General features: G+C 45.9%; 1 protein-coding gene across 1 annotated transcript in view; it reads left to right on the top strand.

The window, feature by feature from the left end:
• Window positions 1–16,502, top strand: part of LOC119161981 (uncharacterized) — a 178,156-nt gene that overhangs the window by 138,196 nt on the left and 23,458 nt on the right. The window contains exons 3-5 of the mRNA XM_037414471.2: window positions 3,039–3,192; window positions 13,632–13,756; window positions 15,618–15,763. Of these exons, the coding sequence (XP_037270368.2) occupies window positions 3,039–3,192; window positions 13,632–13,756; window positions 15,618–15,763 (425 nt within the window). The remainder of the gene's footprint in view (window positions 1–3,038; window positions 3,193–13,631; window positions 13,757–15,617; window positions 15,764–16,502) is intronic.

The following is a 16,502-nucleotide window of genomic DNA, read 5'->3' on the forward strand; positions in this document are numbered from 1 at the left end:
AAAACCCAAGAGGCTAGCAATTTAGGGTACAAACATACAAATCACAGTGCCAGAAGAAATGAAGATCATTCGGAAATTTTCGATGAATAGTCTGCTCGCACACACCACAAGATGAGAAAAAACACGGCCGAAGCTCACCACTGAGACTTTTTTTATAAAATTTTATTGTGACTCGAGCGAACAAGCACAAGAATTTAGGTATCGATATTGCGCCCCGTCGCGGTGGTCTAGTGGATAAGGTACGCAGCTGCTGACCCGCAGGTCGCGGGATCGAATTCCGGCTGCGGTGGCTGCATTTCCGATGGAGGCGCGAATATTGTAAGCCCATGTGCTCAGATTTTGCTGCACGTTAAAAAGAAACCCAGGTAGTCTAAATTTCCGGAGCCCTCCATTACAGCGTCTTTCATAATGATAAGGTGGTTTTGGGACGTTTCAGCTCCCCTGAGGAGAGCTTTGTTCGCCACTAGTCAAGATGGCTCCCGTCATTGTGAGCAAGGCTGCGTCAAGGCTACCGCAATGTCCTTATTCTGCATGTTTCTTTATGGTCGGTGTCGTCTTCCTAATTTCCGTGATGCACTTTTAAGGACACATCAAGAGGAACATTCGCTACAGTAATTAAATAACACGTGCCTGCTAAAATACATGACGTCAATGTTCGTTTTTAAGGGACCTGATGGCCTGCAGACATGGTGGTTATGGCTAAACAACTGTGCTGTTGTTGTTGGTTTTTTTTTTTTTTGCAGGGGGCAGACGTTTTATCTCCAGCTTTAAAAGCTTCGATCTTATGGGGGACGGGGAGAGAGGGGGAGTGTTCCATGCATGGCTACACCAATGTGTGCCACATTACCTTGTTCAGGCAAATCAGTTCACTTTGTGAGTGTTCACTAATCACGCAAATGACACAAATGAAGAGAAACAGATACAGGATAATTGGCCCTTACTCTATTGCACAAGCGGTGCTCCTATTGTATCTTCCGTCTTATAGTAGTTTGCGTGCTTTATTGATAAAAACTGCGTTTCGGTCACATTACTTCCTGCTTCGATTCATTACTAGACCCGCAAGCAGCTAGTAGTAGGAGCCTTGCTGGTATAAAGATGGTTAATGTATACTAACAGTATAAGCAAAACTGCCCGAAAATGTCGTGCATTTGTAGCCTTGTAGGCACGTGTGCTCAGATTTGGGTGCACGGTAAAGAACCCCAGATGGTCCGAATTTCCAGAGCCCTCCACTATAGCGTCTCCTAATCATATGGTGGTTTCTGGACGTTAAACACAAAAAATTTGTCGAATTCTACTAATACATCTCCTCTGGCATTTATAGTACCAATGGCATAATCTCCAACTGCGTGATCTCCAGCCTGCTTCTCCACTACCTTGGCATTGAAGTCACCCACTAGTATAGTATACTGCGTTTTTACCTTACTCATTGCCGATTTCACGTCCTCATATAAGCTTTCAACTAGCGCGGGATCATGGCTGGATGTACGCGCGGAAGCTTGTATCACCATCTTGCATGTCTTACTGGGTTTTATTAGGACACCTACTTACCACCCTTTCATTATTGTTATAGTATTCATCTACGTTAGCAGCTGTATTACTGTGGATAGGGAGCCCTACGCCCAGCTCTCCTCTCTGAGTCAAGCCACTATAGCAAAAGACGTGTCCATTCTGTAGCACTGTATAGGCCTCATCGGTCCTTCTATAACCTCACTGCGCCTTATTACAACCCATTTACCACCCTCTACCTATCGAATAGTACAGCTAGACCTGTCTCACTAGATAAGATTCAAGCGTTAAATGCTGTCAAGTTCTGGTTCTAATGCCCACCTGTCCGGATACCCAGACACTTAGCACCCTCTACTGCGTTGCAGATCTGACCGCCGCCATGGTCAGCTGCTTCGCAGCCGCTGGGAACTGAGTGCCATGCGTGGATTTACGTATGCATGTGGGAGGTAGTGGCCAGATACGGCAACAGGGTGGCCAATCATTCTCTGGTGAGGGAGTGTGTTACCGGCTGTAGTCACCGGTGAGGCCACACCCCAGGCCTTTTAATGCAATTCTATTATCATCACGTGGATAATTCTTTAATCCGGTTAGGAACTGCATGGCCCCGGGATTCGAACAACCGACCTCATGCACGCGAGGCTGATACTCTAACCACAACGCCGTCACTTGAATTTTGCCATAATTTGGAAGACGGTTGCCGAATGGACGAACACGGTGCAGCAGCAGCGATTCGGCATGCCCCAACATGTCATCATTTTGTGCCCAGCCGGCTGAATCCGCCGCCTCTGTTGCCGCTGCGTTAGCTTGTGTTGTTTCTGCTGGTGTATCACCCGAAACTAGGATTGAAAAGGTGCGAGCGGTTTCTATTCAGTATTTTACGAGAATAACTAGAATTCGACACAAATTTTGGTGCTCAGAAAGCAGGCAAAATGGAGCGGCGGTGATAGCATCACCCAGAGGCAGAACGAATGTGAACAGTTTTCATGCACGTGGTCGTGGTTTTCCGGCCTCTCTGGCGTTTTTGTTTTCGCTTCACTTCTGAAGTGCGAATGTGGCCTTAGGGTCAAGCTCAATCCGGTGTGCGGCATGAGCACCCTTAAAGCCCAAGCGCGCCCCTCCCACTCTCGCTCCTCTCCTACGGCCCCCTCTCTCTCTTTCGAGTCAGTGGTGAATGCAAGGAAACGCTTGCTCAGCAGTGCCGCGTCCACACATCCACTGCGCATGTTCGTCCCCTCCCCTCTCTCCCCCTCCTATGCTTCCGGTGGTAAGGCGTTCTACGTTTCTGTGAGACAGAGCGCGTTTGCATTGTTCGTAGTCGTTGATTGTCGGCTCTGTCTTATGTTAGCGCGTGAAGATGGGAGCACGATCTTCTCGCGTGAGCGGCGCGCACCGCCCGTGCAGCTTCGCATCGCGTCATGGTCCCCTTAAGTGGGAGTTGATGCTTTTTTTTTTTGCCCAGTGCTGTATGCGTGTGAATGTATATCAATAACCATATAGTTGTTTTTCCCTTTCCCGCGGGGTGTGACTGCCAGAATCGGTTCAGCGTGGCACTGTCGTGGCACTCTGCGGTGTTCAACGCCGTGTGCGCACTGGTCCTCGTTTTGCTGCCGTCGCCGCCGTACAGCCAGCCGGATCACGTTCCGCCCACGCGTTTCCATGGCTACTGGCTGACCGCCCTTGATTACGGTGAGCTTTATGTAAAAGCTATGTGTATAATTACTACTGAATATTTTGGATATATTTTTTAATAAATTAAACAATACCTGATTCAAAAACGAGAATGAGATCCATTTTCTACTTTTCTAAACACCAACGCAAAACTCTCTATATCCCATGTGCCATTGAGATCGATGTCATTCGGAGGTAAGGTGACTGTGGTGTAGTTTTTTTTTTAGCAGAACTTCATGCATGAAATGACGCTGAACATACGTACAAATGTTATACGCACAGAAATGTGCGTTGAACAGTTACATAACTTTTGTATAACCAGTGTTTACAGTTGCGACGCAATTTCTAGAGCAACACGGATATTACCAACACCAGAAGCGGTAATCAACATACTTGCACAGTGCAATACTACGAGTAGTTACGACGTAACTACAGAAGAAGAGACAAGGACAGCCAGAAACGCCAGTTTTTGGCTTCGACAGAATTTGTGCTGAGCTGTGGCGTCGTAACTATATAATGAGATTGTGATTGTTTTGCTGTGATGCAATAGGCTGCGCGATTGTGTGGTGATGTTCTGTTACGAGAATATATTTCGAGCGCTTTTGCTAATGAAATTTCAGTTGAAGTCAGCGCTCCTACTGTCCTTGTCTCTTCTTCTGTAGTTACGTCGTAACTACTCGTAGTCTTGCGCTGTGCAAATATGTTGATTTCCAATCACCAACTAGCCCAACCATCTGCCTTATCAAGAAGTGGTAAGCTGAAATGTAGCACTTGTGCTTGCGAGATGCCCACTTATGTGGATGACACATTAGTACTATTAACGTTAACCCAACGGGACGGGTTATCACTGGAGTACATACGTAATGTTTATAAAATTATACGAGCACCACTCAGACCACCATTGACGTTTCACCAAAATATGCCTGCATAGGGTCTTTTTCCAAAGAAATTTCGAAACATGACGTGACTATGTGTTAGAATACTTGATCGCCACGCAGAACGCTTGGGTTCAATGCCTGCTGGGACTATAACATTTATTGTTTGCGTTCATTGGGTCAGTGCTGCTGATGTTAGTTTTTTTCTACGCCCTCGCATTTCAATTACCATTTTCTATTCTCTCCGTTCTTCAGTTGATATAAGTGGTCAGACACTGGTTGCGTATATCTGTATACCGCGGCCCATTGCATACGGATATGTGCCACACGTTCCTAGAGGAAAGGTCTTGGCGTCGTACGCGATGGGATTTTCACGTTATTCATGTCACCCCTAGAAAAACTCTTACCCACCAACACTAATTTTCGTCTTCCTCGTGTTAATCATGTTATTCCTGTCATTATTATACACTCTTACCCTCCAACACTAATTTGGGTCTTCCCCAAGTTAATCACGTTATTCCTGTCATTATTAGATGCTCTCTTATCATCCCACGTTAATTGTGATTTTCCCCAAGTTAATCATGTTATTCCTGCTATCACTAGACAACCTCTTACTCTACCACCCTAATTTTGGTCTTCTTCAAGTTAACCACGTTATTCTTGTCATCTATAGGCAACCTCTTACTCTCCCGCACTAACTTTGGTTTTACCAAGTTAATCACGTTATTCCTGCCATCACTAGACAACTTCTTAGCCTCCCACACTAGTTTTGGTCTTACCCAAGCTAATCATGTTCTTCGTGCCATCATTAGATAACCTCTTACCTACCCACACTAATTTTGGTCTTCCCCAAGTTAATCACGTTATTGCGGTCATCGCTAGACAACCTCTTACCCTCCCACACTAGTTCTGATCTTCCCCAAGTACATCATGCTCTTCCTGCCATCATTAGACAACCTCTTGCTCTCTTACACTAATTTTGATCTTCCCCATGTTAAGGCTGCCATGACGACAGCACCCAAATAAGAATCGATGGGTGGATGTGGAATAGACAAAATGAAAAAAGTACTGTTTTGATAAAGATTTACGTTGAAGTTAACGATGGTTTAAAATTTAGTGCATTGAAGTTCATGCACGACGCCATTAAAACTAAAATCTAAGTTAGAAAAGTTTCCATTCATAAAAGCGCCCGAATGGAATGCGCTAGAGCTGAAGTCAAAACGTAATTTGGCGATTGGCCAGCAGAAGGCTTTCAGATGTACTTACACGTGTATGCTAATGCGAAACACTCAAATTATAAAGGTGACCAATGTCACAGGGAAGGAATAATAGATAAAGTGAAACATTGTTTTTTTTTTTGGGGGGGGGGGGGGGGGCTTCAGATAAATTGATAGCTTGAGTTTTGTGCAATTGAATCGAGCAGACTATTTTGGATGACGTCTAACAGCGAATAAATAGCAAATCTACGCATCTCCCTGAAGACTCGTGACGAGTGGGCAAAACACTGGTTAATTTTAAATCACCCGGCCACTCGTGCATGTAAATGAGTGACAACGTGTGTTTGCAGTATATAGAGTGCTTTACTGGTCATAACTGGTACGTTGTGTTGAGTTCTGCATCCCATTTTGCTTTCATTATTGCTGCTTTATTGTCCGTGAAATGAAAAGGCAATGGTTCTTTGATGGGATTCTAGCCTGAGGTTCGCAAAGACAAGGTCTATGCGAGTTCTCTTTATATATGAGTGGTGAGTCTTTTAGGTACTCCAACCACGCGTGAATGTTCCGTTTCTTCCCTAACCCGGACTAGTATGAGTGCTTGCTTATCAGCTTCCGCTTTATGTGCACGTGGAGGGCTGCGTCTCAAGGTACGTTTCAAGGAAGGAAATAGTTTTCTGCAGATCTATCAGGACGTCGACCATTTGTTGACCTTCGATTCTGGGCTGCCAGCTGCCATGCGTTAAATGCCTGATGCTCATAAACTGGAGATATGCAAGTCTTACTCGCTGCTTCGATCCTGAGCTTTCACTGTGGAGTATCTTGCTGTTTGTGGACACGTACCACATTATTCTACCACATTCCTAAGTACGACATTATTCACCCCGATAGTGCAAAAAAGAAGGCAAAAAACATTTCACCCTTTCTTGTGTCAAAGGGCCTTATTGAAACACTAGACGTGGGCTACAAAGCCACCAAAACCTCCAGTGATATGCTCCTATAATTAAGAAGCTTCCTACAATATCGGTGACTAAGTAACTTAAAAGCATTTGGCAATCAGCCCATCACCACACTACGTGGAACAATGAACACCGTGAAGAGAGTCGGGACAGATGGCGACCTGGTGGATCTCTATGACGACGAACTCTTGAGAGGCTAGAAGGACCAAGTGTAGCGCATAACAACAAGAGACAACAAGTAAATTCCCACTAAACATCTCGTACTAACCTTCAGATCTACCACACGCCCCACCGAAATAGTAACAGGTTATCTCAAACTACTAGTGGCACCGTATATTCCAAACTCGTGGCGCTGCTTCAAGTGCCAGCGGCTGAGACTTGACTCGCAGAACTGCCGAGGACAGTTTACCTGTACAAATTGCGGCCCCATTGAACACTCCGCTGATGAAGAATGCGAATCTAAATTACACTGTGCCAATTGTGAAGGTGACCATCTGGCATATACCAAGTCCTGCGTGTTCTGGAAGAGAGAGAAAAAAATAACAAAAATTAAAGCGAGCATAAGCTTTCCTGAAACGTGGCAGCATGTTTCCCCGCATTTTGCACGGAACACATCGTATGCCGAAGTGGTGCGAGGGGGTCAGCACCACTACAGTTTTCGGTGATGCCCTGTACAACGCCTGGCGTGCCGAGGCAAACGCCACCAGCCATCATGGCGGGAGCAGCCTCGGTTACCTCACCCTCCCTGAACACGGCTCCACCGAAGACCCCTGTGAATCCTTGTAGCAGGCAGCACAGCACACCAACAATGGTGGTCCCATCTAGCGCCGGCCAGGTGGGTTCGAAGGCTCCGTCCATTATGACGAAGCCTACCATACTGGATCACGGCCGGGCTAGACTGCACCTGCGCGCGCTTGTTTCCTTACGGCCTTCTCAACCGTCGCGAATACAATGGGAGCATTTCTGAGTATATTTCGCCACCCGTCGGCGGTGAAGCTGTGCATAATTTAGGTGTGCATGTGCTCTTCGATAATACAAACTGATGCTAAGTTATGATGCGCGAAATTGGCTAACGAGGCATAATGCATGAAGCATAATGCATGAAGCATAAATCACAGAGAGATAGAGAGATAAACAATACTGCATCTGCTCTGCAAGCGGCGAGCACCAAACACCTTTGGCACTTAATCCAGTTGGACAACGAGGCCGCAAATAAAAGTCGCTCACAGAAATGACGAGCACACCTTCCCTTTGCTAGCTATTTTTTATTCTTTATTTATTTTTACAAACACATCTGTAGTGGTTTTCAGGGCTAAAAGCCGCAGTCTCTTGCTTGACAGCTCTTTCAAACACGTACGTGACTTGTATCTCTAACGGGTAAAAATATAAGTAAAAAAAGTGGACTTTTACTGCTGAATAACCCCTTCGAACAGCATGTCCTAGTAGTGGCGTGCATTGTCAAGGTGTTAACACCACCTGTAAACGTTAATTCCGGAGACCCAGAGCTCTTTTGCGTTCCTTCGTACTCTAAGCCTCATCGAAAAGTCTGCATCCACAACTCTGCATCGTACTGAACGACAAGCCTGCATCGTCTGTCGTATGCAGCAGACACTTCCGCGATGTAGACTATGTGCCTGCGTGCCGCATAAGAAAACTTCTTCCCGACTCTGTAGCCACTCCCTTCCAGGACTATCTTTCTTACATGAGACCAAATGCAAAGAAGCCCCGCAATGATCCTGCTTCACCTGCCCCGCTGCGGTGGTCTAGTGGCTAAGGTACTCGGCTGCTGACCCGCAGGATGCGGGATCAAATCCCGGCTGCGGCGGCTGCATTTCCGATGGAGGCGGAAATGTTGTAGGCCTGTGCGCTCAGATTTGGGTGCACGTTAAAGAATCCCAGGTGGTCGAAATTTCCGGGGCCCTCCACTACGGCGTCTCTCATAATCATATGGTGGTTTTGGGACGTTAAACCCCACATATCATCATGATCCTGCTTAACCAGCTTCGCCCCTATATGCCAAACATCAAGGAAGTGAAAAGCGGAAACCAATAAACCAGATCTGGATGTTGAGACATCACAAGATGCTTTCACTGAACAAGAAGCAGTATGTGTTTGCACGCAAACAATGAAGAGCAATGCTTATGGCGTGAGTTGATACCAGGCTATGATAAAAAGACTATACGCTCCCAAGTGTCGTACCATCGTTCGAAATGTGAGAAGGTGCAGCATCTGTTGAAAAGAGGAAAAGGCGTCCACGTATTATCACGAAGCAAGCATCATGCGTGTGTTAAGAAAGTCGAAACAGATGCACAGAAAGGAGAAAAAAAAAGGCCATGTTTATTTCGCATCAAATAGAATGTTACAGAGATGAGCATTTAGCGTACCCAGTAGAAATTGTTAAGGAGTGTGTAATAAGGCGCTTTCTGTCCACAAAAGGCTATGATCATGCTCGCACTTCGCGGATTCTGACACTGCCAGCAAATTGCATTCTTCAGAGGTATATAGGTCCAAGCTCCACATCATCGGGTATGAGCAATGTTATGGAGAACCGTCTGGTTCACGAGGCCTCGCTACTCAGCAGCAAACAGCATATGGCCTCCTTAATAATAGATGAAGCTAGCATAAAACAAAAATGCAACTATGATAGGAAGGCTGATGCAGTATTGCGCCTCAAGGACAGGCCAGAGAGTAGCATGGCGAATAGAGCGAAAGGAGCCCTTGCGAACAGAGTCCTCTGCTTTTTTTTTTGTGCTGCATGGTATCACTAGTCGGTACAAGATTACATGCTCCTACTACTTCACGAAGCAACTGAGCAGTAGAGACCTTTTTGCATGGACGAAGGAGGTCATTGCTGCTGGTGCGCCCCGCCATGGTGGTCTAGTGGCTAAGGTAGTCGGCTGCTGACCCGCACGTCGCGGGATTGAATCGCGGCTGCGGCGGCTGCATTTCTGATGGAGGCGGAAATGTTGTAGGCCCATGTGCTGAGATTTGGGTGCACGTTAAAGAACCCCAGGTGGTAGAAATTTCCGGAGTCCTCCACTACGGCGTCTCTCATAATCATACCGTGGTTTTGGGACGTTAAACCCCACATATCAAGTAATCAGTCATTGCTGCTGTGAAATAATGTGGCTTTATTATTATTCGCGTTGTCACGGACAATTATTCATCAAACATCTTTAAGCACATGGGTAACGGCAACCTCAACACATGTTCAACGTCATCCACACCACGCCAGCTGCGTTATCTTTCTGAGTTTTGACCCCTGCCACGTGCTCACAAACGTTAGTAACGAGGTCCTCGAACGTGAACTTACAGATGCCACATGAGTGATTAGTGATCCGTTTGTGCAGAAATTATACGAGTATCAAGAACACAACACTGTGAAGCTGGCCTGAAATTTGACGAGAAAATATGTCTACCCTTCCTATTTGAAAAAAAAATTGAATATGCTGCGAGAAGTTGAAGTTTTCGCCCCTCAATTGTCTGCAGCCGTAGAGCACCTTCAGCAAAATTCTACGGGGGCTGCTAGAGATTTCAAGGAAGCAAGTTCCGCCGTTTTCTTCATGAAGTTCATGAAGAAATAGTTTGACATCTATGACACTTCATCCAATGGAAGTGGCCACATTTTTAGGAGCAATAACAATCGCCTACTGTGGCGGAAGGATGTTTATCTCATATGTGGAAAAAATACAGCAGAGTTCCATCAGATGAGTCAGTGCTGGCTTCACCAACGAGACGTACAAGGCTTTGCTTTTTACAAGGTCGACGATGGAAACAACACAATTCCTCCAGGAAGAAGGCGTCAGTTATATCCTGACAAAGAACTTGAACAGTTACCCCATCGAAGCAATCTTCGGAATGGTGCGATCGATGTACGGAGGGAATGACATGCTGGGTGCTAGAGCTGTCACCGCTGCTCTGAACCGCATCGTTAAGTCGCCCATCGCAAGACCGTAAGAAATCAAGTTATCAAATGTGGAATTTGAGGAAGAGGCTGCCATGATATCAAATATACTTGATAGGGGCCTGAGGTCTTTGTTGGAGTACGAGGCTGGTTCGTCTCCATCTATCACCTTCTCCGGCTTAGCATACCTCGGTGGTTACATCGCCAAGCTTATTACAGACCTCGGATGCGACTCTTGCGCTGCGCTTCCGACGACAAACAACAAGCTGCATCAGCTGTACAAGCTGCTGTGAGCACAAGTGAGGGGCGAACTACACTACCCGAGGCCGGAGTTTTTAACTTTTTGGACAAGATAGTGGTTTTTATAAGCCCCCGGAACACCTGCAACGCAGAAATGTGCTAGAAGTTTTGCAACCAGCAGTGTAGCCCGACTTGCAACGCGCTTCCATCTTAAGCTGCCCTGAAAGCGTTGACGACCACCACTCCAGATGATCTGCATATCTCATAGCTGAAAAATTCCTAAGGATTCTCCTCGTTAACCATACAAACCGACTGGCGCAAACGACAAGCCTTCCACCCACACACACAAGCCGACTAGGGAGCATTTTAGGCTGTGAACAAGACATTCGTGAAGCCCGGCAAAGCATTTCACTTGAAATTGTTCAACTATTGCCAGTGCCTATGAGCAATAAATATTTATTTTCTGACTTCAAAACGTCTACACGTTTGATTTCGGACAGCTGTACTTCGGACTCTTACGTTTACATAATCTTTAAGATATTTACGCTCGATGCGCCTAGCACAAATAAAAAGTAAAAACAAACCATTTATGTCTTCAATAATTAGGCAACTTGTTTTTCAACGCGCGGTGAGTAGAGGAGCACGCCCGAACTCATCTTTTCACGCGATGTACTCAATTAAATCTAATGTACTGAATTAGATCACATAAAAAAGTACTTTCCTTCAGTCTGAGAACAACTGCCACTCCATCCATCGATGCTTATAGGCAGTGAATGAGTTTTTAAAAATCTGTCATTGTTTCCGTTTTGAAATAAGAGTTTTAATGTCATACACACAGGCTACCCATCGCACGACCTCTCAAAAAGGTTGTTGCTGAGTTGACTACATAAGATAAAGCGCCAGCCTCCCTACCTTTGGCCTCAAATGCCTTGAAGAGGCAATGTGCTATGGTCTATTTATCACTTGTATGTATCATGATCACTTGTAACTCATTACACACCCATACATCCCATCACGCATCATTGCCATTACTTTACTGCCTATACACCGTTCTTATGCTTGTTTAGAGCGCGTGATTTAGGCCTCCTTACACCCATAACACACCCTGCCATCGCAAACATTCGTCACTGCCTACGAGCCTAAGAGACATGGCGCTCTTTGGTCACTCATGGCCCTTGCGCCACGAAATGTCACAAATCAAATATTTTAGAACATGTCTGTTTATTTTAACCCTACTTTCAGCATTGCTAGCCTTCTTTTAGCTCTATGGTGACAACGTGAGTTTGAGTGTTACCATGCGACATGTGACACTAGCACGATGAGCCGGTCCCCGAAAGTGTTATCTTGAAAGTATCAGTGTGATAAAGCAAGCACAAACTAAAACGAAAGAAATCAGATTGAAAAGTTTGTTAGTATAGTATAAGAACTCGGCTGGTGCGACTGAATAATAATCGGTAATGGCTGGCACAGGCCCGCGGCAGCTGCAGATGTCTTGCAGTGACATGGTTCCTGTTTGCTTCACGGCATAATAATTCTTTACTCTCTAGGTACAGCTAGCATACAGACAGGTTCAACTCAGCTTTCCCTTAGGCCGCTTATAAGCCAAGGTTATAACTATAGTCAGTTACAACTTTAGATGTCAGCAGCATTTCCTCCTCAAGTCCAGATGCACACAAGCAAAGCTGTACCAATGGGCACTTACTTCAGACTGACTTCATGAGCCACACGGCCGTTGACCCCGCCTGCCGAAAAGAGCGCGTCTATTTCCTTAGTCGCGGAGGTCGTGCTTCGGACGTCTGGGCGGGGCCTCCCCTGACTTCCTTAGTTATGTCCGACTATAGCAAGCAGTGAGAAAGGACTAGTCGGTATTCGGTTACGATATGCTCAGCTCACTGATGAAAACACACAGAGCTACGGCGCTAATCCTTGCCGCTCTTTTTGGATTCGTTTGTCTGTGCGCTAAATATGTCGTAATCTAATATTTTGGGGTAGGACACATATCTGTGATAAGAGGCGCGTAACGACCCAAACACGTGGAAGTTTTTGCTCGTGGTTCAGTGGGGCCATCTTAACTCGTATCATATCAGTTTCAGTTACTTAAATTAGCGTTTTGTCATACATCTCCAATGGTCGAAGCAAAACCCATCGCACTTCGAGAGGCTACCTCTGACACCTGAGACATTCTTTAAATCGAGTATAACGACGTAAAACGTACTTACTCGGAGGACTTGAATGCCGCACAGAAGGTTGTATGAGCGTGATAGCAGTCTACAAACAGAAAGATGCTCGACGAAAGCAGGATAAAAATCATTAGACAGTTGCTCAGTGAAATCTCTTAGAGTAATTTCAACACAGCACTGCGATAACTTGTAGAACTTAATGAGTGGTTTTCAACAGTGACACGCAAGAAGCTTTGGTTCACAGAGACGTTGATATTCCCGGATACAATCGCTAGACATGCCACTTAGTAAAACTTGTTGCACTAATTGGTACATGCTTACTGAAGCGCAATAAAGACGCGTAACCAACAAATACAGACTCAATAAAGACACCCTTTTTCTCTTAGGTCTCCTATATGCTCTTGTTAATGGCGTGTCTGTTTTTTTCTTTCAGTACATAACGGATGAGGGGTGTTCGTCTATAAGGGACGCTATCGACATTTAACGTCCGCTGGTGAAGCATGTAAAATGAAAAGTTGCCCGTAATTGATGTTTTGAGATTTGAACTGAACAATCGAAAAAAATTTAAATATACCTTGAAACCGGCGCTCGCTACAGCGACACAACCAGTTACAACCGCTGTATGCATATCACATTCAACAAGACATTACTTCACTTCATACACAACTGGCCAAACGGCGCACATTTATTAAACGTACACACAAAAAATATTACGCCTTAGGGCAAGTGTATGTAGCAATAAACAAAACCTGCGTAAAAGAACAGAGACACAAACACCTTGTATTCATTTACATACATGTACATATTTTTTGTTCCAAGTTCTCCGAAAACCATATGTGCTCCGGCGTTTGCTGTAAGCCTTACGGAAAATTCTTGCAAGACAATGTCAGTGTTAGAATCCTATAATCTTGCCCACATACTCGACTACCTTGGACTTCTGTGTCTGCGTAAACCGGACACACAGGTCATGTGTATCATTCCTTTTGTTTCTCGTTTTTTTTTACTGTTTACAATCATTCGCACCGGTTTCTTCTCGCGCTTGTTTACATTATCACCGCGTCTTGAAGGCCCTTATCCGTATGCAGTTTCCATGGCGTCCGTGGTGATTCCGGTGATCATCGTTGCGCTGTCCTTCTTCTGCCTGCTGACACTGACAAGAAGTCCCCTGCGGAACGTAGTGCCCTCTACGGAGTCAGTTGCCTTCGTGCAGGTGTGAATTCATTATATAGACACCACTATGTCAGCACTATACGCTATAGATAATTGCAGGAACTGTCCCATTTGTCCGTCGCTGTACAGGTACCAACTATAAAAGCACAGTCTGGCACATTAATGCTCTGCAATGTTGCTTTAACAGCACCAGAGCCATGTTCCAGATACCCCAATGCTTAGCCAATGTGATGGTAAGTGACGACCACTTGGAGGAAAACAAAATTGGCCCCGTATCTGCTTGTTTCACTGCAAATGTCTTCGAAATACAATAGACTTGCGTGTGTGGAGAGTGAACAGAACGTTTATTTGATGTTCTGCGCGATAAACTTGGTGAATTGTATTCTGGTAGCGCTGCGTTAGAGAGTCTTGATTCATGCAGCGAAAGCGAACGAGCACATTGAGGCACGTTAGACACGAGCGCTATCTAGCAGTTAACTTCGAAAACGAAGGAAGGTGTGCGCGCCCACGGAGAAAGATGCATGCCTGTCTCGGAAGTGATAAGGCGTAGAACGCAAAGTGACGGGCAGGTACTACCACCGTGTCGACTGAGCCAAGGGTTTGAAACACTTGCCTTTTTGAGCATTGCGTTGCACTGTCAGCGCAGCGTGATAAATGCTACAGTCCTTAAAATTAGTTAGGTGTGCCTTCTCTAGTACAAAGCCACACATAAAAAATATCAACGTGTTGTTATGGTGCCTCAGATATGCGCAGTTATTGCTTTTGAATTGACAATTGCATAAGTATGAACGCTAAACCTTGACCAATATTGGTGGGCGCTGCGGATGGGGCCGGCCGTTTACAACATTGTTTAGTACCATTCAGGGTATCGTTAAGAGTCGACAAACAGACAACTGTACAAACAGACAGGCATAAACCGAAATTTTAGCGTCGACGGTCCCAAAGAAAAACTATTGTCTTTAAAAAAGAAAGGAAGAAGCATGACGTCACGACCCCGGCCGCGGTAAGCCAAGTCATTATAAAGCCAGCAGTGTCGGCCCAACATTTGACCTTTTGGGCAAAATCACGCGAGCAGCGAAACTTGCCGACAACTCGGGTTCTGGCTCACGGTAGCTTTTGAAGAGTGATTCTTCGGTGCATGCAGGAAGGTCAAGAACAAGTGGTCTAAAATGTACCGCGCACTCGACCTTTTGATCACGTGTTGGGCCAACACGGTGAACTTCACTCATGTGACGTAATGCTCCCATCTTTTTTTTCTCTACATGGTTGACTGGGAGGAGACCCTCGGTGGATTTCACGTCTGATGATTGTCCCGTCCTCAATGCTTCGACGACGGCGGGCCGATCAGGGCCCCGTCCGTGAGCTTCTATAACCGACCCAATCTTTACGTCTTTCTCTATCTCTTTTAATACCACCTTTTCCCTTCCCTTGTGAACCCCTGCTAATGTGTCCCACATTGCTGGAGACAGTTGCGTGGTTCACTTTTTTGTTGTCTCATTTAAAACCACTCCTCAAAGTGATCTCAGGTGACTGAGATGATTCTGTGGCATTGTTAGTGTCGTTTCTCAAATGAGCTTTGTCGACTTCAGTGAGGTAGAAATACGGGTGGTTTTCCCCTATAAATGGCCCTCGGTTTCGGGGTACATCAGGCACTCCCCTGATACGACTTATAGACGAAGATCTATAGAAGAGAACCCATACCAAATTAAATTATTTGTACATTTGATCTTATATTTGCCAACTTCGTCCTACGTACTCACTGACCCTACGCGTAACCTTATGCTTCACAGCAGGGTACACTGGTTTTCGGCTTGAATATTTCTGTGCTTGTTCTGCGCATCACAAAATTGTTAGTCTCAGCTCAAGTTTGCGAATCTGTTTGAACACTTACATTACTGCAGGACAGCAAGAGAGAGGACATCACTCTGCGTCCATTCAACTGGGTCTACCACAGCACCGACCGCAGCTTGTCGTCTCGCGAACTTGTCGTTCATGGCAGGAGGCCGCAGTCCACGCACGACGACAGCATTCGCTATCCCCCGCCAAGGCAAGTGCGCTGAGAGCTTAAAATTTTAGCCAGTTTATTTGTATATTGCTATTCATAACGCTCGTACATTAGCTTCATGTCTGTCCGCCGCTGTGGAGCAGTAGTTAAATTTGCTTGGCTGCTGATCACCCGAAGGTCGCGGGTTCAATATCGGCTGTGGAGGTCACATTTTGATGGAGGCGAAATGGCAGATGCTGTCACTATTCCCTGATAAGGTGTTTATTGGCGGACACTCGGCGATGATGCACGACAGTGACAGTCAATGCGGGGACCCACCAGAAGGCAACCCAACAGAAGCAACCCACCAGAAGGCACTGGAGAGGACGACCCACTGTTCGAAGGCTTCGCCACAACTACCCCGGGTACGAAAAGGGAGCCGCCTGGTGACCTAACAGCTGGTTACTAAGAGCGGTTCATGGTAGGCCTTGAGGTGATCCACGTTGACAATGTCGCGCCCTCGACGGCGCATGTCCGAAGATGGTTCGATGGATTCGATCAACTAGTTTACAAGGGAAGTGCGTTCGACGACACAGTAGGGGCCTTCGTATTTCGGCAATAGTTTTGAAGATAGGCCCGTGGCAGTGGTACGGATCGAGAGCCAGACGAGCGCTCCAGAGAGGAACGTGGACGCATTGGTGCTGGCGTCAGCGCGAATGCTTTTTTGCTGCTCTTGATCATGCGCAGTAAAGGTCTTTGAGCTCTCGACACTCTTCAGCAAGCTTGGCTGTAGCAGAAATAG

The sequence above is a fragment of the Rhipicephalus microplus genome, chromosome X (genome assembly GCF_043290135.1).
Source record: "Rhipicephalus microplus isolate Deutch F79 chromosome X, USDA_Rmic, whole genome shotgun sequence".
In the NCBI taxonomy this organism is placed as follows: Eukaryota; Metazoa; Arthropoda; class Arachnida; order Ixodida; family Ixodidae; genus Rhipicephalus; species Rhipicephalus microplus.